At 39.2% G+C, this 26702-nt stretch overlaps 1 protein-coding gene across 2 annotated transcripts; it reads left to right on the forward strand.

Moving 5' to 3' along the window:
• Positions 1-3304: 3304 nt before the first annotated feature.
• Positions 3305-25715, forward strand: zgc:100829 (uncharacterized protein LOC445149 homolog). 2 transcript variants are annotated; one of them, XM_038273987.1, is made up of 8 exons: positions 3306-3459; positions 4172-4261; positions 4438-4649; positions 11504-11648; positions 11776-11878; positions 14197-14235; positions 15551-15833; positions 24627-25715. In XM_038273987.1, the coding sequence occupies exons 3-8, from the start codon at positions 4472-4474 to the stop codon at positions 24818-24820; spliced, it is 942 nt and encodes a 313-aa protein (XP_038129915.1). In that variant the 5' UTR covers positions 3306-3459; positions 4172-4261; positions 4438-4471; the 3' UTR covers positions 24821-25715. The 2 variants fall into 2 exon arrangements, with proteins under 2 accessions (XP_038129916.1, XP_038129915.1); XM_038273988.1 differs by lacking the exon at positions 14197-14235 and having other exon boundaries at positions 3305-3459; positions 4172-4649.
• The last annotated feature ends 987 nt before the right edge of the window (positions 25716-26702 follow it).

Consider the following 26702-nt stretch of genomic DNA (forward strand, 5'->3'; position numbering starts at 1 on the left):
TTAGGAGTGTGTTTATGGGAATTTTTGACCATTCTTCCAGAAGCGCATTTATGAGGTCGCACACTGATGTTGGACGAGAAGGCCTGGCTCTCAGTCTCCGCTCTAATTCATCCCAAAGGTGTTCTATCGGGTTGAGGTCAGGACTCTGTGCAGGCCAGTCAAGTTCATCCACACCAGACTCTGTCATCCATGTCTTTATGGACCTTGCTTTGTGCACTGGTGCACAGTCATGTTGGAAGAGGAAGGGGCCAGCTCCAAACTGTTCCCACAAAGTTGGGAGCATGGAATTGTCCAAAATGTCTTGGTATGCTGAAGCATTCAGAGTTCCTTTCACTGGAACTAAGGGGCCAAGCCCAGCTCCTGAAAAACAACCCCACACCATAATCCCCCCTCCACCAAACTTTACACTTGGCACAATGCAGTCAGACAAGTACCGTTCTCCTGACAACCGCCAAACCCAGACCCGTCCATCAGATTGCCAGATGGAGAAGCGCGATTCGTCACTCCAGAGAACGCGTCTCCACTGCTCTAGAGTCCAGTGGCGGCGTGCTTTACACCACCGCATCCGACGCTTTGCATTGCACTTGGTGATGTATGGCTTGGATGCAGCTGCTCGACCATGGAAACCCATTCCATGAAGCTCTCTGCGCACTGTTCTTGAGCTAATCTGAAGGCCACATGAAGTTTGGAGGTCTGTAGTGATTGACTCTGCAGAAAGTTGGCGACCTCTTCGCACTATGCGCGTCAGCATCCGCTGACCCCGCTCCGTCAGTTTACGTGGCCTACCACTTCGTGGCTGAGTTGCTGTCGTTCCCAAACACTTCCATTTTCTTATAATACAGCTGACAGTTGACTGTGGAATATTTAGGAGCGAGGAAATTTCACGACTGGATTTGTTGCACAGGTGGCATCCTATCACAGTTCCACGCTGGAATTCACTGAGCTCCTGAGAGCGACCCATTCTTTCACAAATGTTTGTAAAAACAGTCTGCATGCCTAGGTGCTTGAATTTATACACCTGTGGCCATGGAAGTGATTGGAACACCTGATTCCAATAATTTGGATGGGTGAGCAAATACTTTTGGCAATATAGTGTATATATATATATATATATATATATATATATATATATATATATATATATATATATATATATATATATATATATATATATATATATATTTATTTTATTTTTTTTCCAAAAAGGTCTTTAAAATAGAATGGAAAATATGAAACAGACCTTGTGGTTGTTGAATTTTAGACCAGGACTTTTTTTTGTCTTTTTTGTCATGTCATGCCTGCCTAATGTTGTCATGGGTTCTGTTTAAGTGATTTCCTAACTCTAACTCTGGCAGTGATCAAGCCGTGGTGTAGGTGGCAAGACTGATGTCATCTAAAAATAAAGAAAAGAGGTTAACAATTTAAATCCTTATTTTAGTGTTAGATTTTTCCCTAAGTTTTATACTTTAAATGAATTAATCTTTCCAAAACAATTTTATTGTATTAACTTGGGTTATCTATATTATCATTTGTCTGATCTTATGTGTTTAAGCTTTAGAGAGGTAAAGATCAGAAGGAATCTGTATGGAAGCCTAAACCATCACATTTAATGACATGATTATTTATTTTTATATAAATTAAATATATAAGTAAATAAATAAAAAATGACATGATTATTTTCTGGCGGTTTTAGCATTATTTAAAATGACATTTTAGTAAGTCTTCTAATTAAATGTTTGTTTGTTTGTTTGTGTTTTTTTTTTTTTTGGGGGGGGGGGGGGGGGTATTTTATTTAATTTTTTTTCATACTTAAATATTGAACCCCAGTAAAACTGGTTGTTAAATAGGACACACGACCTTTGAATAATCCTGGGACTTGTCACCTGTACTTCTTGGATTAGCCGCTGGGCAGCGGAATGCAAGAATAGGATTAGGATTTAATGAAGATCGAGCATAGTTCCAGACTTGAGACATACTTTTCACAAAAATGGTGTTTTATAGATATGGATGATTCAAGGCACAAAGACAATAAGAAGTAAAAGAAGACCATTCACAAGAAAAGTAAGTTTAAATCCACTCAAACATTTTTTTTTTTTTTTTTTTTTTTTGCGTTTTCTTTAGATGGCATTTGGCTTTTTCCAATTATGCTCGATAAAATAAAGCAATTTGTAATGGCAGACAAATATTCCGCTTATAGAGCGGTCAGGTGCATGCATCGCGGGGTTTTCTATCGGATATATTTTTAAAAGATTGTTTGAACTCATTTTGGCAAAGAAAGGAGGGTGGAGAGCAGGAGTAAGGCAAACTATAATCGAGATTCCCTCTAAAACTGACGCTACGCAACAGATTCTTACGGTGAAACGGGACGGGTAGATGTTTATTTGCGCTCTAGGAGCACAAAATCTACAGACGAATCTGTTTTAGTGTCGCTTTTAATTAAAAGAGGAATTTGCTTTAACTTGCTGCTAAACTCTGTGCAAGGCTCTGACAAAGACGTCATTTATTGAAGGATTATTTTCTTGACAGCCACTAGATGGCGCCATTTAACAAAAAATAAAGCCAGCTCTCAAATGAGTATTTTCAGCTTGCAGGAGCCATGTTAAAGAGCTGCCGCTTTTCTGACGTTTGAATCTTAAATGGTCTGCAAACATAAAGAAAACATCTTAATATATTTCTGTACTAAATTTTACTCTATGATCTGGTGAAGTGTAAAGTGCCTTGAGATTATATGTGTTGTGAATTGGCACTATATAAATAAACTGAATTGAATATGATTCATATTTACTTGCAGTATGGTGCCAAAATTCCAAGTAATTATGTCACTTATTTTTCTCTAAAGTATCTAATTACGTAAAAGTCATCTTACAACTTTTTAAAATGCCATAACTGAAATTACGTAATCCAAATTGCACACATATTTCAATGTAGTTAAAAACACTGATTTCTTTTGGACAAAATATTGTAAACTGATCATTTATTTAGGATATTTTCAGATTTCATTAAATCTTATTCCTATATGTTTTTTTTTTATTTTTTTTTTTATTGTTTTTGTGTACTTTTTAAATAAACTGATAATTTTTCTGCACCCCCCACAATCACATGAGGTGATGTGTAAAAATTTAAATAGGAATTATTCTATTGCTTTAGCTGACATTGGTGAGCTATATTTAGGTTAACATCTGGGTTATTTCCAGATGTTAGCACTAAGCTGCAATCATTAAGCTTCTTTTTAAGTTATGCATTAAATGAGATATCGGCTTCCTGAATGTCAGTATTCTTATTTGAGCTGTGTGTGCGTGTGTGTGAGAGAGAGAGAGTCAGTGGGGAGTGAGAAGCATGGAATGCTGTGATGTCATCAACCCAGACACACACACACAAAGACGAGGAGGTCCCACAGGCTCTCTGACTCTCAGCTCAGTTAGCACACTGTTGTGGAGCGGCAGCTCTCTACATCCCACTGTGAGTACATCAGCAAATTCTTCCCTTTTTTTACCTTCTGTTTTTTATCACTCTCTAATCCTCCTTCGCATGCCCTGTTTTCTTTTCTTCCCCCTGGGTTTCCTCTGTGACTCCAACCCCCTTTTCCAGTGTGTAGCAGTCTGTGTACCATCAATGTGTCAGTCTTTCTTAAAGCTCTTTCCCTCCAAGCGCTGCTACTGCTGGTGGGAGCCATTGTTTAACTTATTATTGCTGAAACCAGAGGAGTCGGTTTCCCTCCCACTGCTGGAGAAACTGACTCACATGCTCTAAAGATATAGTCAGGCTCTTTATGCCCAACAGCTGACTCCGATCAGGCTAAAATGGAGCCACTTTTGTGCTGAGCTTGTAGGGAGACAGGAACATGTTTTTATGGAGGGGATGTGTGTTGGGGAGGGGAAGAAGAGAGGTCGGCAGCTGATGACAGAATTGGTCCCATTCCTCTGAAAACTCCTCCCATTCTTGACTCCTCTGTCACGTTAGAAACAGGTTTTTGGTTCTTCCTTGTTCTTGAAAGGAAGAGCAAGATAAAAAAAAAATGGGTGAGAATTTAAGAAAGAAAGATGAAAAAGTTTGCACGATAAAATAGTTTTTTTTTAAATATATAAATATGTATGACTGCATGTCACCAAGGAGGAACATCATCATTGCTTAAACAATGTCTGTGGTTTTTTTTGTTTTTTTTTTTTTACAGATTTTCCCAAAGATGGGCTTCAAATTTAAAGAAATATAACATCTCATCAGGGTTGGGAGCACCAGTCACAAAGGAAACAGGGTTTTGAATGTGTGTGTTTGTTTATATCTGTGAGAGGATATGCATGTGTTCTGATTCACCCAGAAAACTTTGTGCGGTTCGTTGGTAGGGTTAGAAGGCAAGAATCTAACAGCATGAGACCATAAACCAGTACGGTAAAACATCCACCTCCAGCTGCTCCCTGAGACTTTTCCTACTTCTACCAGTTTCATCAAGTTACCAAACCACTCCACCGCCAAAATGCTGCAGCAGATTCTAAACGACATGTACATCGACCCCGATGTCCTGGAAGCTCTGAACGAGGAGCAGAAGAAAACGCTTTTCCTGAAGATGCGGCAGGAGCAGGTGCGGCGCTGGAAGGAGCGGGAGGAGAAGCTGGAGATGGAAGGAGGCGACAAGCGAACAAAACCAAGAAAAGGTAACCTCAGCAGCCAGTCAGATACATGCTATTTTTATTATATAAGCCCACTATCCTTCTTATTAACTTTTATTTGATAAAATGTTGAGGCTTTAGGAATTTCATTCCTCTGTAATCCTTGAGTTCTCCTTAAAATAGCATTTTAATGTCACCTTTTAGTTGTTTTCTTATTGCATTAGGACCAGAGGATGGGCCTGTCCTCTCTATGACGTTAATCTTGTTGGTCTAGAACCAGAAAGCTGCCGTCTCACTGATGTATTTGGGTTCATTGTTTGGTAGAATTTCCATTTCAAAACTACTTCCTACTTAGGAAGGCAGCCTGTTTAACAACTACAGCTGCTTTCATTGGTGCTTGGACATGTTGCACCTTTTCTTCATTAGAACAGAAGAGCATTTTCAAAATGTCGCTTCTTCAGCAACTTTATTCACCAATTGGACACTACTGTTTTTGCTTGTTTTGTCTGCTGATAGCTTTGCCTTACATTTGTGTCTTTTAATTGTTACTTTTACAGCTAAATGTAGACCTGATTTATAAAACTGTCAGTTTTCCTTGTTAATGGCTGCTACTGGATCTGATAGGATGTTGCTTCTCTAGTTTCTCCAATATCTGTGCTGGTTTTTATTCCAGTTAAAAGAATTGATTAATTAAAGCGGCTTATCATTTTGCACAGATCTTTACAACTTCTCTTCTTTTCATACAATTGTTTAATCAAAGCACAATTGTTGGATGTTTGTAGAGGAATGTCCCATAAAGGCAGGCAGAACAATATCCTACCTTCCTCCTTTTTGGCACAAGTTCGTTCAGACTTGATAACCTCTACAGTTGAATGATTTGGTCTTAGATAAATAGTAGTTTGCATGGTTTGGCTGTAGGTCTGCAGGGGTTTTTTTAAACTCTACTACATCTAGTGAATTATTAGCAACGTAGAAATCTAAATCCACTCTAAACATTGACTGGGCTTCTATTTAAGGCTGTGCTTTGCTACTTGTTGTGTTGAAGGAGATACAGCAAGGTATAGAAGCCTCAGGGTTTTCAAGTGTGCAGAAAGTCACATTAAACGCTTCTTTTCTCTTTAGAAGAGTTCCATTTTAAGGTATTTTATGTCAGATGTATGCAAAGTGTCCTGCAAATCACCTCCCAGACTCGCCAAGCTCCAGAAGGGGATTGGTGAGGCATGTGTGCGCTGGTTGTGACAGATCTCCTAAGCTGTGTGTTCTGCTGCTGCTGCTTTAGCTCTTGTTCACCTCATCCTGTTAGCAGCTGTTTGCAAACATGCCGAGTTTAAACAGGAAGCTGGATGGATACCTCAGGTTCTAAACAAGCTCTGCTGATTAATGATTAATAAACTACCGTTGGCATTTTAATCTAAAATATTCCAACATTGAAAAGCTGTAAATACGCAGTGTTTTTACAGCAATAGAAATAAGTATCTTAAAAATGCTTGCATTCCTGTAAATATATTATCTGATGCAAATGTTTTATCTGATTGAAGGTCAGTGTACAGATTGTTACCGTGTTTCCTGTCCAATCAAAATAGCTCAGTCATACAGCCAGTTATGTTTAAACAGCTGTAGAATCTTAATTTAAATTGTCCCTTATGTGTTAATTGGAGCGTATTTAGGAGCAAGGGTTGCAAAGCAGAAACTTCAAGGAATTGATGGAAAGGCACCAGCAGGATTATAGCCTGCAGCTTAATGTGATCCAGCACAGGAAACCTCTCCCTGCCTGGACACAGAAAGCATTGACAGACTGATCATGCGGGACCACCGTTATTCAGGGTGAATGCCTTGATGGCAAAAATGTGAACATTTCTGAATGTATTTGTTCTGAGTACTTTTTAGAATCAGATTCTCTGAATGTTAATGTCTTTTGGAGCATGTCTGAAATTCCATCTAGAGTATAAATCTTATATTCCCTCAGATGAGATAAAAATAGTCATTGAATACATATTATCTTCCCTGTCAAGGATCACAACTGTTCCCTACTTTTGCATTGTTCTGTTTCATATAAAGGTCCCAATGAAATACATTAGGGTTTAAGTGTGTGATGTGAAGTTGGGAAATATATGAACAGGTTTGAAAAACTTTGTAAAAGACTGTAGATTTTCTTTCAGATTGTTTTGTAAGCAGTAAGCAGAACCATGCATTCTAAGAAGCATCTTTTTTTTTTTTAACCTTACAGGAAACAGATGCTAGCTGAAAACATTGAAAGGATACAGTAAAGGAAAAGAATGTTTGCTAAGGGGAACAACTCATGCACTCTAAATAGTAACCTCCTCCTATATCATAAGAAACTGTAAAGCCAGAAACTTAGGAAGCTGCGTTACAGAATGTGGTCAATCCACTGTTTTGTCGTCATTGGTGTGAGAATGTGTTGGGTAATAACCTACCAACTAAAATGCCCTTTTAGGCTTTTTTCACACACAGAAAACAAAAGGGTATGACAGAAGTAGATACTTAAAAGCAAATTGCTTCCTATTCTTATCAACAACTGTTGAGGTTGAGGGAACACTGGCCTTTCTTTGTCTAAATGACTGAAGCAGCTGTCCTTAGCAGCTCGCAGGGCCGCAGCATTCTGAGATCACACGGTAGCAACTCTTCCACACTTGTTGCTTTTCCTTTCCTCTTCCTTCTCATAGAAGAAACTTTGGGGGGGTATAGGAAGTGAGTCAAAACGAAATCCTTTAAACAATTAGCGCAGAGCAAAGCAGGAAGTCTCACCACAAACGTGTTTTCTGCTTTCTGACGCCCATGTTTAGTATCGAGGCTCATTTGATCACAGGATCTTTGTGGTGAATCTGACTTCATGCTGTTTTCTGTGGATTAGTTGTGTTTCTGTAAGCACTCTGCTGACATGCACATCAAACAACATATCTGAAAGTCTTATCTGACAATATAAACAATTAACAAATTTACATGTTTTTCTTTAAAAAGGATTACTTTAATGGTGTCAGCACAGGTTTTCCTAAAAAGTGGATCAGATAGCCACAGCTGATCCAGAATGCTGCTGCCTGCATCCTCACTAAAACTAAGAAACTGGAGCACTTCATCCCTAAAGTCCTTGCAATGGCTTCCTTTGTGTTATAGAATAGACTTTAATATACTTCTGTTAGTTTATAAACCACTGAACAGCATAGCCCCAACAAGCATCACAGAAGTGCTAATGGATCAACCGCTCAGACCTCTTCAGCCCGGCGTACACTGTGCGATTTTTTTTTTTTTCAGTCGCACGCATCTTCTGCTCACTCTGTACGACTAAACGCAGGGTTTAGTTGTTTGTGCCAGCTTGTTTGCGCATGCGCACTGAGCGATTTGCCCATGATGGTCGGGAAAAAATTTAACATGTTTGATTTTCTCCCGAACTCATGATTAATGATCAGGAGGCGGTCGTGAGAGGCTGATCGCCGCTCGTAACCCCCTGTACATTACATGGATCCAGATGCACGATCAGGCTGAAAGTCGGGCCAATCGAAAAATACTCGCACAACTGGAAATTCTCCCCTAAAAATCGCACAGTGTACGCCAGGCTTAAGGTCTTCTAAAACAAGTCTGCTCTGAATACATAGAACCACTGTGCGAGAAGCAGTGTTTATGCTCCACTAATCTGGAATATACTCCTAGAAAATTTGCTAAGACCGTCCTTTGACTGAGCTATCTAAACATCATTAGTTAAATTTCCAGTCTAACTTTTATTGTTTTCCTAATCATTTAAAATTTTTTATATAATTTCTTATTTAAAGGTTTGCCTTTTTAATTTTCTTTAATGATTTTAGTTGCCTTTATGCAACTGTAATGTACCCTTCCCGTTTTTCTCATGTACAGCAGTTTGAATTGTCTTGCTGCACCCTAAATGCACCAGGGAGCGTTATCACAGATCCTTCCTCCCAGCAGCTGTGAGACTCTATAACAACCACAGTTCCCAACAACCTCAACAACTTGTTACATTCATGCTGATTTTTGCAAAGTTTTACCTTAGTCAGTTAGATAACATGCTGCTGTCATTTCGCAACATCTCTGATGTTGCTGCTATTTTCAAATATCCATTAATGTAAAAAAGTCCTTAGCTGGATATTGGTTATTTATTCTCCAGGTGCATAGTATTTATATTGTTGAAACACTCTACAGTAAAGTAGAGTGATGGAGTATTTCATTTGTTAATTTTTAACTCTTCACTATTTATTCTCATACACTTTTCTAAGGTCCACATTTGTGTGACAGTTTTTTTTTTCTATAATCGTTTTGCTGCTGAAACACCAGCATTTCCCAATACTGGGACAATAAAAGGATTTTCTATTCTATTCTATTCTATTCTATTCTATACTGAAATGTGCTATATAGATAAACTTCCTCTGCCTTTAAAAAAAAAGGGGGAAAACTGAACTTCTCATTTTTACATTATGATAGTATTGTACTTTCTTCTTACTGGATGTTGAAACCTGGTAGGTTGAATTAAACGTACCGCCCCTGTGGTCAAATTTAGCTGTCATGCACCTGACGTTGATGCTGTTGCTTTTGTTTGCGCCGGCTGTGTTTTCCACCATCATCCTGGAATGCGTGGCTGGAATGTGATCAACGGGGCAGACTGGTGCAACCAGCTCACCTTGAATATATACGAGTTCAACCAAGCCAGCTTTTCACCCTGGGACTGTGTCAGCACTGTTTTCTGAGTAAATTGAATTCTTGACTCTCACAGTCACAGGGCAGTGACACTTGTTTGTTCGGATGCAAATCCATTGTGCTTCTAAAACTCACAAAGACAAATAAAGAGAGGCTGTCTGTCAGTATTTCTTGGGTTTGGAAGTTGGTTTGTTTCCAGCGGGTCATAAGTGAGGGGAGGGAAAACCAGTGTGATCAGGTTGTTTGGTTGTTTTTTTTGTAGCTTCTGGGATTTGTTTACATGGTGTATAAACCTACTGTGACATTCCTCAGTCACACAGCTGTGCCGTGTCGCCTTGGACCAAACATCTATTTATATACTTTATATATTCTATTCCTATCAGCCTTTTAAACTGAGATATTTATCAGATACTCTGCTGTTCCATTTTAAAGATTAAGCTGAGCAATGACCATTCAGAACTGTTTAGACATCCATTTATCTAGAAACCATTTGGCAGGAAATTTCCCAAATATTTTAAAACCAAAATCGTAAAAGTTAAAGTCAAGGTTCTTGCACAATCTGGAAAAGTCTGGAATTTGTTTCAGTATTTTCCAGGTTTGAAAAAATGTGACAGGAAAGAAAAGCATATATTTTTCATTTCCTAGCTTCTTTCATTTCTTCCTTACTTCCTTATTTAGTCATTTAGTCCTGACTTCAGGCTGTAGGAGATTAATGACTATAAGTTTAATCATCCTTAAAGTCGTACAATAATTCCTTCTGACCCATCGTGGCCTTGAAAGAATGATTGCTTTACACCAACTGGGAAGAATTTAGGTGAACATGTTAAAAATTGAATAAAAAGTTATCATTAGTATATCATAAAAAAATCTTTATAATGTTACAACATAAAAAAAAAGATAAAACCAAACCCACACAAACAAAATCCCATAAACCCTGTGCCGACCCTCCTATGGACCACGGTCCCATTGCATGAACTACTGACTGCTTTTGCACATGGTGCTTTTACTGGAAATATATAAGTCTGCGTTTTAATGTACATATCCTTTTTTTTCCCTTTTTTTTTTTTTTTGAAGGACCATATCTACCTAAAATGCTTCTATTTTTTATTTTTTGAGTTAAAAGTTAAATTTACAATGTTTTGTAATCTTCTTCTCGGGGTATTTTCCTTTTAGAAATGTCCTGTATGGTTTCTTTTCTTTTTTATGTGTTTTTATGTCTGTCTGCATTAAGCAAGATCTTTCAGATGTTCCCATAACGATAATCAAGATTCTTGATGTTAAATATAGCACAGGTCAGACCCAGATTTTTTTCCTTCTGATTAGATCCTCATATCTACATTTCTGCAAATACCACCACTGTTGTTCAGAACACTTTTACTAGAGCATTAAGGATTGTATAAATATAGTTAAACCACATAGATTCTTCAACAAAAACAAACCAAAAGAAAGTCAGTCTAAGCAGCAGAGTGCAGGCTTTAGGCTATGGTTTAACTTTATCCTGCTACAAAGTAAAAAGAAAAATTGTGTACTTAAAGATAATTGGTTTACTCTTTAATATTTTATTATTCATGCAGGTAGCAAGACCTTTCTGGCTATAATCTCTTTGCAGCTCTTTAGCTGCAGTTTATGTGAATCACCAGACAGATTGTTGACTTTATTCTAATTTCCCATCAACAAACTACAAAATAGGTCAGATACCAGTTTTGGGTCAGATTTGCTCCTTCTCTAATTTAATAACTTCTAAAGTTATTACTAAAGAGGGTGGAGGAAAAAATAAAAAGACAGAAGAGAAAAAACAAAATGTTAAATCTCCCTTCACCTGTTTTTCCTACTGGGTAAATGTGTTATTTTTTTATTCATATGTTATATTAATCTAACTCACACACCAGTTAAGAAATTCATAAGATTAATATATTTTAAATGTTTCTTATTATCAGAAAAAAAAAACTTTGTTAGTGATAAAAACAAAACAAAAATCAAAGGAGGGTCAAAACTGTGTAAAAAAAAAAAAATAAAATAAAATAAATAATAAAACCCTCACCCAATTAAAATGACGAGATAACAGTAATGGCTCTATTGATCCTGATGGTTATATGAAGAAACTTTTTGTCAGAATCAAACAAGCTTATTAATGCATTTTACATTAAAATCTATTTACTTGATTATAATTTAACAAAGTCTTAGGATGCTCTAAATTTTTTTTGTTTTGTTTCATTATTTTTATTTTTTTTGTACAGCCAACAGTAAGAGCGTGAGCTGGATGCTTGGCCGGGACGGAGATGTTTCAGTCCTTGTGATTGGAGAAGTTGATGAACTGACTTCCAAATTCATCAACTCTGGATTTGGAGACAAGAAGACACCAAGTCTTCAGAACAATTTGCGGTAATCACCTTCCGTCAATAAAATATACCTGTTTTACATGATAGTGGGTGAATAGTTTGAAAAACTTAAACCACATCAGCTTTATTTTCCATATTTAAAGCAAATGTTTTTTGGGTTTTTTTTGCAGCCACCAAACTATCTTGAAGAGCCCAACAATCACACAGGATGTCAAAAGTGTGTGTCAGAGCGTCCCTCAGAAAACGCAACCTGCAGTCTCCATAAATTCAAAGGTGGCTGGTTCTTTGTTTGTTCACTAAGGAGAATCTTATTAATAATTTGCTTGTAAAAATGGTGGGATATCATGGTCATAACATCCATCCATCCATCCATCCATCCATCCATCCATCCATCCATCCATCCATCCATCCATCCATCCATCCCATCCATCCATAAAACAGAGCAACAAACTGCTTCACCATGCAGAACTTCCCAAATTCCTATAGAATAAATTCATAAGTTTATCAAATGTTTTTTTATTGTTCTACCAAGATTTCATCCTCTTACTTTAATATATTGACCTTGGGTGTAGTTCCTGCGGTTTATCTTAATCAGTAAAGCTTTTTTAGCTCCTTTTTAAAAAGGAGTAAACAAAGAAAAAATGGAGCAAGGCAAGTCAGCATTTCCCCACAGTAGGAGTGAAAAGAAAGGGGAAAAACTTCTGGTTCAAGTGTCAAAATGTGCAAAAAAAAGTTTTGGATGCTAAGAGGGATAAGACACAAGTTGAACTCGAAAAGCAATATGGACTTAGGTGTTCACAGAAGCAAAAACTAAAGCCTCATAAGCTGCCAGGTTGATGTATGACTAACTGCTGCCAGCAGATGGCGACGGCGTACAATAATGTGTATGTGTCCTTATTGGATTGATGCAAAAATTCTTTTAATACTGTAAAAGGACTAAACAAACACTATCAAGATGAGGTCCTCAAATAGATGGTTTATTTTAACATGAGGTTATGTTCTTTGGTGGAGATTTTTAAAACATAAAAAATGGTTAGAACCACTTTGATTTAGAAAATTGAAAGCCATTTTTATTTTTTCAGATGCAATGCATTTGGATATCTTTTCTATTTTTTAAAAGCTTAAATGTTTAGTAAAGAACAACTTTAGGCAAATCGATAATTATGCCTCAGAACATGTTTTTAAAGAGAATGTTTGACATATCTAAAATGTTCTTTGGTGCATATATATATATATATATATATATATATATATATATATATATATATATATATATATATATATATATATATATAGCAGCTAGCTAAGCTGGCGTTCAGCAGTTCATCTTCACAAAGCTCACAAGGCGTAAAATTACTATTTTTTATTGAATTGTAATCTGGGATTTGATTTGACTCATCTACCACTCACTTTTTTTTGTCTTTGAACCTTTTGTGTCTTAAGTTGCTTTATTGGATGAGGTGTTGCTGTAAAAGGAAATGCAGTACTCTTGCCAAACTAGATTATCATCCAGGATTCATCCAGGATTTGGCTATGTATATTGTTGCCGTCATGATCTTGCTGAAGACTTCTTAATGGTGATGCGCAGTGTAGCCTGACTTTGGTCCAAAAACCCTTTTTCAGTTGACTTTGGAGTTTCTGACGTGCACTTAGAGGACTTATAGACCAGTTTCCATGAGAGGGAACAAATCAGAGGCTCTTTGTTTTTTAGCTGGAATGTGGCTGAATTTGGTCTTTTCTCCTATTAGTACTAAATATGTTTTTTAGTAATTCTATGCAGTACAACAGTAATGTACTAAAAATGTTGATGGATTTTTTTTTCTTGTGAAAGAAGACAAATTAAATCAACCTTTATTTCATTTTTAAAAAGGAACAGATCAACCCTAGGAGATGGGTTTCTTTTTTTTTTCTTTTTTTTTGAAGATGTGAAACAATCTCTGCTGTTTTACTGCATTTATCATCCCCTTACAGATATCCTCCATTTTTTGGGTAACATTGGAGTGTTACCAAAAAAAATGGAAGATATCTGTAAGGGGATAATATAAAATATATTATCCCTTACTGTTGGCTGAAAAATATAATTTTATAAAATATAAGAATATAAGAATACATCTTATATTTAGTATATACTATACTAAATATAAGATGTATTCTTCAAAGACAAGTCCCTTTTTATCATAAAGATCATCTAATGTGTGGTTTATTTCTGGGTTGTTTATATTTTCATTATGTTTTGATTTTTGTAGTAATAGTGATGAGACTACTCCCTTTTTTCTACGCAGCCTGAAAAGAGATTTGCTATGTTGTCATGGGAACCTTGCACACACTAAGCTGTAGTTATCTAGGGTGGATGGTCTCATCTGGCCTGATGGTGCTCTGAGCTAAAGCAGAAATGGGAGCAATTCATGCGCTGTCTGGTTTTCACACATCCTGCCTCCTGATACCTCAAATCCTTCTGCGTTTTTAAGCTCTGCTCTTTTCTTCCTCTAATTTGTTAATTTTTACTTAGAAGAATATATACCTGAAAGCTGCTTCACCTTTAAAGTTCAACCTTTTACAACAGCTAACAATGCTCCTGTCTCTTCAAACAGGAGAAATGTGAGGAAACCAGCACTTTACGCCCTCTGCTGGTGAGTTGAAGCAACTGCAAACATTTAAACGCTCCATTTATCAGCTCTCACTGGAAGCCTGAAGCTCATGCAGAGATTAGACCCACAGGTGTCAGGTGGTGAAGCATTCACTTTCATCAGCAGGGAGCACTCCATTATAAATCAAATCACCTTTTTTTTCCTGTTTCCTTTTGTTTTCAGAATATGTCATGTAGCTCATCATAGATGTTTAATGTAGCAAAGACAAGCTTGGTTTGAAATGTTCAGTGCACATATATTCCTATTGACAATGTAACAGTCCTTTTATAAATGTAGCTCTCAGGTCCCCTTTCCTGTGTAACAGGAAACGTCTGTAAGGGCCAGTTGTTCCCTTCCTCCATGCCTCTAACCAGATCGTCTTTCTCGCAGCAATTCCTCTTCTCTGTGTTCAGTCTGGTTTAAAGTGCCCCACCCCTCATAGCTCACTCCAGGGCAGCTGGGGCAGCTGTATTCAACTGTCCTCCCACAGGCTGCATTATCTTTCCAGACTCGTCTTGTCTGGGGAGCATGCTTCCTATCTCAGCAAACTTTTCTTTCTGTTTCCCTGTTTACGAGTTTGTTAATGGTGTGTGTTGTGTTTAGGTGACGTGCTGTGAGCTCAAACGGCTGAATGACAGAGGATAGACAGTGTTTCTGAACTGCCCCAGAACAGATGGATGATGAACTTGATCAGGGAATTAAAACGCCAGAGAAGGAGAATGCGTCAGTCGCAGATGGATGGGATTGTAGAGTAGTCCCCAGAGATTTGGGCATGCGAGTTTGTTCTTTTTTTTTTTTAACCCTTCTTTTTGCCACAGAAGGAAACATCTCTCCCTCAAATTTTAATCTGTTCTTACTTCCTCATATGACTTTTCTATTTAAAAAGCAATCAATAGATAATTCAGTGATTTGGTTTGTTCAGATGGATGGATGGTTTGTTCCTGGAGGAAGGAAAGTCCTTGTTTTTCTGCAGCTGATTTTTGTCAGGGTCTGTGTCTTGATGCTGCAGGCGGAGAGCATCAAGCAGTTGATTAAGAAGGCGTAAGATCAGGAAGAAAGATTAGCAAGGCGGCTTCTTTTTCAAGAAACCTTATAATTTTCTTCCCACACATCCGTAAACTTCTAATCAGTGCTTATAGCTGTGTGTGTGTACATGTGCGTTTCAGGACATACAGAGCTGTCATTGAATGACTGTAATTTTGTGAATAATTGATCATGTGATTTAATCACGCATGACAGTATTTCCACTGCATGTGAATTGGTTGTCAACACTGATCTCCCTCTCTGGTCCTCTTTTATGTCGCTGCTCGCTCTGCAGCCCCAGGAGAAGGCGCCCAGTCCAACCAAGGAGAAATCTGTCTCCCAGGCCCCCATGTGCTCCAGGCTTTCCGCAAGAGACATAATGGGACCTGCTTCCGCTAGCTCCACACCGGGTTGTATCAACACGAGGCCCGGCATAGGAAATCTAAAGCCAGCAGCCTCTACACCATCATCCTCCACCATGGGCACTGTCCAATTAGACTCTGCATCAGCATCCACATCTAAACGTAGCCCATGTTCCGAGGAGCCCCAGAAAGCCCAAGACTTGACGACTGGTAAAGGTGAGTGAGCATGGCATTGGAGATTAAGGTAAATGTCAAAATCCATTTAAGGAGGGACTGTTTTAACCCAGACTGTGAATCCCCTCCATAATACCTGCTGTGCACGTTCAGATAATGCATGAAAAGCAAAGAAATGTGACACGTTCATTATGACAAAACCATAGATAACCACCTTTTTGCTGTAATTTAAGTGACGCCAACTAGAGTCCTGCACGGGTCGAGTTTTACCAACCCGCACCCGCCCGAACCCGTTAGGATGACTACCGAACCCGACCCGTCACCCGCGGATATCTTCAATTCAAATCCGAACCCGACCCGACCCGTTGATATTTAAAGGGACACTATGCAACATTTTTCAGTTAATTAATGTGTTCCATAACGTTTTGGATGATTAAATGAGTCATTTCAGGTTGAACAAAGGTATTCTCGGCCGCCCTGGTGGTCTGTGGGGGAAATACTGCACTTGCAATTGCAGGAGCACCGACCCGCACCCACAGGCTCAGAAGTCTCGTGAGAGTCAGTCTTGCTTTACGGCGAGAACTGCTACACGCCCCCAGTTAAAAGCATTCTCGTTGCTAGCACAGTGGCAATCTTTGTGCAGTTATGCCACGTTCACGCAGCAAAAGCAGCAAAATCGCGTCTGCTGCTTCCTTTTTGCTGCTTGTACCAGTTAGTTCTGACGCGCGGCTGAAGCAGCTTTGCTGCTCTGGCTGCGCGGTGCAAAAGTGTGTCTGAGGCGCGTTGGGCGGAGCTTCACTATCCTTTCTCTGCCTTGCAGCTATATTTGCTGTGATCAATGGGAATAAAGTAGTTTTAATATGTGTTAAGTGAGAAACTACACCTGAAAACTTAATCAGTGCAGTCAGTTCATTCAGATTATTATCCTGCCTTCAATATTTTTTCTGTCGGAGCCGCTCAGACCCCCACATACCAGGGATGCGCCGACAGTATGGATCCCTTCATCAGCAGCGGTTCACCGCGGCAGCTGGTAGGTGTTTTTCATCTAAATAATCCAAACTGCATATTCTGCCGGCAGATTTCTGCATTTTAAGTTAATTTAGGCGTCAATAAACTGTTTAAAAGGAGTGATCATCAGCGCTGTGTCTCTCTCCCTGCGTTAAACGCACCCGACGCGCTGCTTCAGCTGAGCAGCAGGCGCAGCACCGCACCGCGGGACCTTTTGCTGCGCCTTGACGCGCGTCAACCATTGACTTTGCATGTAAACTCGCTGCTTTTGTCGCGCCAGCTACGTCCAGTGTGAACGCAGCATTAGTCATTCGCTGCTAAGCTCAAAACAACCGCGCCTGGCTTGACGGAGAAACCAGGAGAACAGCTGAGCATATTTACGACAGTGCACTTTTACTTTCGCCCTCTGGGGGGAGCCTCGCTGGAAAATCAACACCGGTTGCATAGTGTACCTTTAACCCGCAACCCGACCCGTTAACACATCAAGTAATAGGCTATAGTACGCTGCGCTGCAGAACAGCGCCATTAACACTGCAGCAGACGTGTATGCACTGACTGTGGCCTTTTTGGAGGGAAGCCCATACTGCCGGCAGGGCTTTAAGCTACAACAAGGGTGACCCCAGTGCCTGATTAATATAACATTTCTGATGTCCATACCAACACACACGCATAAAAAAAAAAATCACCAACTACCCGCCCGCACTAAAAAAATATCCGCCTGACCCGTTTATTTTTATTTACGTATTATACACCCGCAAAAGAGCATTTTAGCGGGTGACCCATTGGGGACCCGCGGGTACCCGACCCGTTGCAGGACTCTAACGCCAACTATAATTATACTAGCTGGAAATGTCAGCCAGTGGAAACAAAATTTGGACAAACTTTGAGGCAAAAACAAGGGCCCTGCTTTTGTCTGCAACAGCTCTGTAAATTTATTTCAAGGCAGCAACACACAGATCCAAGTTAAAGCCCAGGTTTCTCACATACAGAGAAGGAATACTAACGGTCATTTAGGCTTTGAAGGAACTTATGTCCGATAGCTTTTATGAAAGCAGGGGAGTGAATATAAAACACAAACAAGAGCCCTGTTTTTATCACGTATATAAATAGGCAAGCTCATGCCAGTATGCTGCCTTCGATATAGTTGTTTTGAAATGAATTAAGCAATGCAAGCTTTTTACAAGCTAACCAGGGAAACTTTTACTCTGACAAAAACCCAGAATTCTTTGCCTTGGTACAGGCGAACATCACCCTAGCTCCAGTTTATAACTGTTCATCCCGCCGGCAGCTTCTGTGCATCTTTTACATTTTCCAGCACTCCTTTTAGGTTTTAGAAATGGATTAACCTGTTTTCCAGCCTCTGATTACTTTGGGTAATGAATCTCTGATTTGCATTTTCCCACTGACAACATTTAGCTTTTTATTTCAAAATTGAAATATATTATACACATTTCCACATCTGCCAGTGAAATGGCTCCAAATCAGTCAGATTGGAGGTAAAGCGTCTGTGTTCTAAATTTCTAAATCATGTGTGAGATAACAACTCTGATAAGCTTCCTCCTCCTCCTAAAGACTAGCATCCCCATAGCATGATGCTGTCACCTCCGTGTTACATCGCAGCAACAGTGTATTCAGTTAAAGCCACACAGACTAAAACCCTGAACAATTCCCATCTGGAATAGGTAAACTAAAACAAATGCACATTTCTTTCAGAGTGGTTTCAATCTGACATTTAAATATGATGAGAGGTAGGGGCACATGCCCTGGGGGAAAACGTGCAAACACCTTAGTCCTTGATGCGCCAAGCAAGAATTAAAGACCCAGCCCGTTAATATTTGACACAATCCCATTTCCTGTCAGCCTACTTTTAAATAAAGGCTATTAATGCCAAAAAAAAGATAAAATGTGATGAGAAGCACAGTGATTTCTGTTTTCTTTCTGTACATTTCTTACTGTACTTATTTTGGGGATCTGGTACAAATACCAGATCCACATAAATGTTTAAAATCTTGGTACACAGCCTAACAAATACGCAACTCAAACCAAACTCAGGGTAGCCACATCGTTCAGCTTTGGTCTCTGTTTCTGGTAACTACCATCAGGCCTTCCCATGGCTTCAGATTTGTATTTATTTGCATCACATTTTCCTTCATTTTGAAAACTTAACTGGATTTTATTGTGTCAATTTTCCCTTAAATTACACACTACTTTGTACATACAAGTTTGTGGTTGTAACTTGACAAATTACTTGCCATGGACAAAGATCTAAGCCACTTTTGAGGGGGAAAATTTTTTTTCTTTTGTTTTTGTTACCCGTAAAAGAAATAATGGCCGAGCAGAACAAGACTGAGCAAAGTTCACACTAGAAGCACGTTTCTCTGCACGGCAGTACGGAGGAGCGATTTATTTCCCTGAGCCCCCGCATGCTCGCCAAACAGTGCCTCAGCCTGCTGGAATCTGTGTGGACTGGCAGAAAAAACAGGGGCCTGCCACAAAGGCTTATGAGCCTGGGATTTGGCCCTTGCTAAACACCTGGGTCTTTGGTTCCCTCCCTAGATTCTTGTTTAGGGGAAGCACTGATGAGAGGAAACGTGTCTTCTACTGAAAGCCTGAAATAAGAGGTTTATAGTTATTTAATCTGTCAGTGTAAAACAGTTTTTTGACTTTAGTGGGTTAAAATAAGCATCAGACAAAAAAGCATAAACAGACTTCCCTTTAGTTACTGTTTTTATAGAAGAATGGTAATTGATTGAATAATATAATTCTAATAGATTCATACAATCCTATTAACAAAAAATATATATGTATTATACTCTCTATTTAAACATTAAAGGGAAACTATTCAGTCTAAACAGACCCTCTGTTACAAAATCATTTATTGCGTAAGGGTGACATTAGCACCATCCAGCGGAGAAGTTTGATATTGCAGGAGGAAAGTAAAGGAGAAAGTATCTTTCTCACAAGCTCCCTCTGCTGGAGAAATGCTCTTCCTGCAGCAACATTATTTCCTGTGCTGCTTCACTTGTTTGTCCAAATTCAGGTCATTTCTAAAGAGTTTGAAATTTATAAATCAGGTTGATTAGCGAGTATTGATGTTTTTTTTCTTTCTTGAAAATCTTGAAAAATGTTGCAAAAACCAAATCTTAGTACTTTAGAGGGGACAAAATGTTACATTTCAGTGTGCCTCTGAATCCCTCAAGAATCCCAAAACCAAGGTTTGCTCATGGTGTTGTCAACCAGAGGATATGATTAGTCTCATGAACTTTAATAATGAAATTAGCATCATTTGGACTAGGCTTAGAACTTATATTTTGATGTAAACCTTTTTTATTTATTTATTGTTTGTTGTTATTTTTATTTTCATTGGTTAGATAATACTAAACACCAGGAAAAAAAAAAAACAAAAAAAAAAAACATGAAAAACAGAGTAACAACCCTAATATGTTTAGCTCCTGTTAAGGTTTCTAAATAATTTTCCATTTTCAGCTTTTCATTGCTGTTGTCCTAGAATCTATATATATATATATATATATATTTCTCCATCTTTACATTTTCTCCACTATCTCCATCTAATTGTTTAAGGAAGCAATTAGGACATTTGAAAAGAAGCTGGAAAAACAAAGAATAATCTCTGATAAAATGTGGAAACATGAAGGATCTGGTAATAAGATTGTGATTCTAGAGCAGCGTGTATCACAGGGCCCTGGGTAAGAGAAAAGAAACAGCTGTTGTAGTGTGCTGGCTGGCGTTCTGGTGGCCTGGAACCATCCTGGATCAACAGATCGTGACTTTAGACGCTGGGTCTAACCTTGGCAATTGTAGGAAACTCGTCCCTCAGGAGGACGAGGCAAACGGAGGCTCAGCTGTTTTCATTTGAATGAATGTACTGAGAAGAATCCCTGTTAGCACGGACAGGAGATGCGCATTGACAGACAGTGACTGGAACTGGACATAAGGGGTGTTTTGGTCAAGCAGCAGTCGTGAAGCTTCCGTCATTACTATAAAAAAAAGAAAAAGACAATAGAGTATGAGTAACTATCAGAGGAAAAACAGAATAACTTGGATGGAGGAAAGAAGAAAAAGAATGTTGCAGACTCTTGGCTAAATAAATAATGCGAATGAAGATATTTAATGCTTGATAAATGAGAGAAATATATAAAAACATCTTTTTTTTCCTGCTCCAAACATTAAAAGAAAACAATGTGTCTGTTTTAAGTCTTGTTGATAGAAAGAAGGCCCACTAAACCTTTAGATAAGATTCCCTTTTTGTTCTCATGATCTACTCATTACATTGTAAAAACATGATAGTTACTGTAAAGTAGTGGAAAGAGGAAAAGCATCTCTGATTTGCTCCTTTACTGTCGTTTTGCTCAGATCCATCAGATGCATCGCTAAAACTCTTTAGAGGCTGAAACTTTTGTCAAACAAAACATTGCCTCAACTTGTTCTGAAGCACAAAAAAACAGCCAAGATGTGCACTTTTTAGTTTTTGCAGCCGTTTTATTTTTGCTCCAGGAGCATCCTTCAGGGGCCGTAAATTTTCAGGCACGTTTGTGTTTAAAAAGCCGCTCCTCCTCTGTCCACTGGTTTCGCTTGTCCCTGTCTTCACCTTGAGAGGAGAGGACAGGCATTCCAGCGCCGCTTTCCAACTCTAGCCCAGGGTGACGCTTAGTCGGAGCCCATAAGTGACAGGGGCCCCAGACCCCCCTCCCCCCCCACACACAGGAGCCAGAGCCTCTACACACAAACACACACACTCCTCTTCCTCCTCCTCCCTGCCCCTCAGTCTACAGATGTGCTGCTCAGGAATTCTGCCCTATGCCCTGCTCCTGCCCCATCCCGCCCCCCCCACCCCAACCCAACCCACTCAGCTCCTCCTCTTTTCAAGCCGGAGATGCAGAGATCTTTAAAGAGATAGATTAGCTTTTGATTTTTTCTGCTAGTTTGCCCGTCCTCCTGGTGTCCCCTGTACAGCTTACACACTGGCCTGAAAGATGATGAGCAACCTTTAAAACCTCAAACAGAAGATAAATCTCAGCTGAAAACCGATTGGTCGTATTTTATGGATTTATAGGTAGCCTCAAACCGTTTCCATGAGCAGAGGTCTGGGTGCAGCTGCCCACGGGGGGTTTCAGGCATAAAAGGGTGGAGTTGCAGCATTTTTTGGTTGTGTTGGGACAGGTTAGTCAGGCTACCTGAGGGGAGGTGTTGGTCTTTTGCCATCTATTTCACACTGAATGCCCAGATCACCAGTCCAACTTCTCTTTCCTCCCTTTTTCGATCTCTCCGTCTTTCCATTAAGCATTCCGCTCAGACCTGCACCAAGGCTCCAAGCTCAGAAAACTCTGACCACGAACGTGTGTGTGTGTGTGTGTGTGTGTCTGCCTCAATTGCTGGAACCTATCCAAGGTTTCCGTGGTGACCGCACAACACAACGAGACAATCAGAGGCAAGCCCACGCAGCGCAGCAAGAGGACATTAACGCAGGAACCGCGGGTCAGGGGGCAGAGGAAGGCAGGGCAGGACATGCGGGGAGGAAGATGAGGAGGAAGGTATGGAGGGATGAGGTGTCACCGCAGGGAGAGGGGGCCAAACCAGGGAAGAGGAAAGTAAATAAGAATAAACAGGCTTAAAATCTACTTCAGGTTTCCTCCTTTCTTGCCTGCAAGATGTCAAGCGCCTTAAAGGTTTCCTGCCCCCCAGGTGTGTGTGTGTGTGTGTGTGTTTGGGCTTTAACAACCACCTCTGTGCGTGTGCAGTGGCGTGGTATTAGTCAGAGATGGCGGCATGCATGACTGAATCCGGGAGCAGCAGGGGTGTGTGTTTGTGTGTGAGAGAGCATGCACGAACCTGAACGATATGTGGCATGTGTGTCAGTGTGTGCATGTTTTAACTTTGTGTGTGTGTGTGATTGAGAAAGAGAGAAAGAGAGAGAGAGAGAGAGAGAGAGCGCATACGCACTCGGGTACTCTCACATATCTCTGTCCCCCAGGGGACGACGCTAAAAATATGTGGCTCCTCAAGCCTTCTGGTGTCTGAGCAGCGTCTGTCTGCTCTCTCCTCCATTGCCGTCCCTGCGGCCCTCCCTCCCCTATCGTTCGTTACTCCCGTTCCCTCCATTCCTCCCTCAATTACAGCCCTCTTCCAAAACATGGCACCGTGGCGATCACGCACACACAATCTACGCCCCAGCTGTCTCCCTGCTACACTTCCAGCGAGGATGACCTCTGCTCACCCACGGCTGGATGAAGGAAATGGAAGGAAGGAAAAAAAAGAGTGAAAAAAGAGAAGGAATATAGAGAGATGGCATCTGGGGAAGGGTAATGGTAGCAGTTGTTGAGCTGGAGTCTTGCTTTTTACGAAACTGGCTAAAACTATGTATTGGTTTTATTATTCGGCATTTCTTTTTGTTAAACTGACCGATATGAACTGTCTACAGTATATGAAGAGTTAGGAAATCTGTTCCAGATATTTCTACACCTTCTCTTGGTTAGGTATAGATTAGAGTCCAACATGTTGGACGGATTATGTGAAGCTTGCGTTCTGCCGACAGAAAAGCACTCAATTTTTTTTTTTACTGTTGAAGCACACAGACATATTAACCATATATCTAGATGTTGTTGAGTCCTTAAGTTCATTTCTCCTTTGCTCACCACACTTTTCAATGAGATGAAGGCCTAAGCTCTGCAACCTCAGTTTTGTCTTTCTGTGATGGTTTGGCCTAATGACGACTGTTTCAAGTTCAAGAAGGCGCTTCTGGTAGCCTTTTATCAGTCATAATACTCTTGCAAATAAATCTACAAAATATTATATGTGCAATGTCTACCTTTTATAAAAAAAAAAAAAAAAAACATTCACACATTCCTTTTTTTTAAGATTTCATAAAGCCATTTCTTATAACAATGTTTCTCAGGTCTTTCGAAGACGAACAGGCCCACAGCATGACAGATTCTCCTCTATATGTATTTTCAAATATTTATTCATTCTTTAATGCCAAACCATCAGTCAACAGTCATTGTTTTTTTTTCAATCCTGCTAAAGCAAATCAGTGCAAATTTGACTGATTGTTTACAAATACCACAGACCAAGCAAGAGGCCCTTGATCTGATTTTAAATGCAATATGTAAAAAATGTAAATATACATTTTAACTGGATAAAATCTGTTATAAGTGAGTTTACTATATATTTTTTAAATACTACAAGAATAAATGGTTTCCTATCCAACCTGGGCAATATATATATATATATATATATATATATATATATATATATATATATATATATATATATATATATATATAATCAGATTAGAGCAGTATTAGAGTATCTCAGCTTTTTTAAAAGCATATTTGTTTAAAAGCTGCTGATAGTCTGTTTTTTATTGGAGCTTTGGATCACATTTACTCTAATAAACTCTTTGTCCTATCAGTTAAAGCCTTGGAATGGAGATTGAATATCAATTTAACATATTATTCTTCTAATAAGATGCTTTAAAGCTTAAAGATCACAAATTTTTCATTTGATTTTCCATAAAATAATTTAGAATGCCTTGGGTGTGAACGTTGCTAAGGTAACATGCCTTGCCTTACCTTTTATATCCAGGACTCAATATAATAAGTTGCCCTTCAACAGCAGCAGTTTGTGAGAAAGACCTTTGTTAATAAATATTATGGTGTGTTAATATCCTGTTACTTCACATCAGCAAGATTGTCTTGTGGTTCACATTTAACATTTCGCATTTTACATAATCTTCTTTATTACAGGGAGACAACAGCATTGGGCATTGTTTTTTCTTTTCTAAAGTTGATCAAACCTTTTGTTTTTCAGAAACCAGTGCTCTGGAAAAATTTCGGAGGGCTGAGTCAGCGGAGGCTGGGAAATCACTGAATGCAGCGCGTTTCAGCCGGGTGGCTCTTCTTAAGAAAAACTTCAGTGTTGACAACCCGGGCCGCGCCATTAAGCCCCCCCTTCCCACAAAGCCAGACCACTTGCGTCTAACAACCACACCCACCATCAGGTAAACCATGAATATCAATGGACACTCTCCCACCTGCATCCAAGAGTCCCTCTGCTTAAAGTAACGGCGCACAGGATGACCCATGAAGCCAAACGTTTAACCTCCGTTAGAGAAAGGAGAACTCGCTGTCGCTCTTTTCCCAAAACCCAGAGAGTCACATGTTTAAATGCAGAGATCTATTTTCATTCTGTAAATGTCTTTATTGGGAAAGACGAAACAAAATGGCTGATTGTTTTGTGACAATTCTTTTACCTTTAGTGAAAAAATCAAGATATCTAAAGATTTCTTTCATTGATGCTTTACACTGCGTGATGAGAAACATTTACAATTGTATTTAATTCACACAATATGAACACATCATTATGTCACCTATTGCATAATTGAAATTGAATATTTTTCAAGTTTATTTTCCTCTTGGTTTTTGTGTGTTAGAAGAAAAGAAAGGGCATTGGCGATTGGTGCAGAGGGGTGAAAGCAGGTACAGAAGGGTCCTCCCTCATCTTATAGTCTCCTCCCAGGGAATAGTGTCAACTTGTTTGTCACACTGCGATGTACGTCTCCCTCTGCCACCTGGCAGGAGTCTCACTGCAACTCATGGACCAATGATGGTGCCAAACGCACACTCATCTGTCACTCCCAGTGGATCAAATCCTGGCAAGTTAGACAGTCGCTGCCAAACAATCCAGCTCTTCGCTGTTCTTTTTGTCATTTGTTGTTTTTGATATGATTGGATGTTGTCTTTTGTTTTGATCTTTTCTATTTGGAGGCACATTTTGTAATGGGGAAATTTGACATTAGCACATTGCTCTTTTTTTAAATGAGGTATGTCATAATCTCTGATGTAAAGATTGAAGGGTGCGGTAAAGTAAGAAATAAAATGTTTAAAGGAGACTTTCTAACCTCTGAGTTTCTGTCAGTCTTTGTTGTCTCCAAAGAAATAAATGTGAATGTTTCTTCAGAACACTTCTCTTTCACCACACACATTTGCGTAGCCATAAAAAAGGTTCTAGGCTGAATATTTGCTCTCTCCCCTTTGGCAGAATAGGAAGAGTCAGACATTTTTGGACCACACTTTTAGGCTTAGTCAACAAGTATTCAGTGAGTTCAGATGTGGGGTCATGTTGACTTTTCCAAACATAAAATCCCCCCAAACATTTAAATGCCTGTAAAATGCACACCCAATTAAATTAACCACAGTTCTTCAACTGAAACACACGTATAAGCTTTATTGTTTAAGACAGTTAAATCTATTTTAACTGTGTGTGTTTTAGTTCTTGAAGTTGAAACATTTAGAGATTTCAAATTGTTCCCTTTATTTTAATGTAACTACATAAATTGACAAGGCTGCAGATGCAAGTATCGCGTAGCACAAGTTCATATGATATGATAAGCACAGAACTTGTTGTCCTGGAGATGATAGATCTGGATATTTCTATTTGGAGATTCATAACAGCTACTCTGGAAAAACACCTGGACATGTGAACTTTAAAGACTTTTTTATAGCAAGCTTAAAGTATATGGTTAAAAAAAAGGTAATATAGTCTTTCACATACAAAAAGCAAAGCATCATTGGCATAAGGTGCAGAAGTTTATCTCGCAAGCAGAGGGGTGCTGGTTAAAAAGCCAGCTCCCTGAGTAGTTCTGTCCTTGCTCCACACAGTTCTAATGGCTTTCTGATGATGATCAGCAGACCGGTTGGCGCCTGTGTACAGCAGCCCGGTTTCTACTGGGTTCCCACGGATAGTGAGTGAAATGGCATTGAGTTCATAACTACATAAAAACCTGGCCTTAATTAAAGCGTGTTGAATACATCTTTCTATGGTCTCAAACATTTTGAACATACAATTAGTGAGAGCTCATGAATGTAATTAGTTTCAAAATCATTG

Source organism: Cyprinodon tularosa, unplaced genomic scaffold (genome assembly GCF_016077235.1).
Source record: "Cyprinodon tularosa strain WSP-4 unplaced genomic scaffold, ASM1607723v1 ctg9, whole genome shotgun sequence".
NCBI lineage: Eukaryota > Metazoa > Chordata > Actinopteri > Cyprinodontiformes > Cyprinodontidae > Cyprinodon > Cyprinodon tularosa.

Excerpts from the sequence above, each read along its gene's own strand:
- zgc:100829 (XM_038273987.1), top strand. The coding sequence starts at position 4,472 with ATGCTGCAGCAGATTCTAAACGACATGTACATCGACCCCGATGTCCTG. Across the intron at positions 11,649-11,775 it reads AGTCTTCAGAACAATTTGCG|CCACCAAACTATCTTGAAGA; the intron begins GTAATCACCTTC and ends TTTTTTTTGCAG. Across the intron at positions 15,834-24,626 it reads AGACTTGACGACTGGTAAAG|AAACCAGTGCTCTGGAAAAA; the intron begins GTGAGTGAGCAT and ends TTTGTTTTTCAG.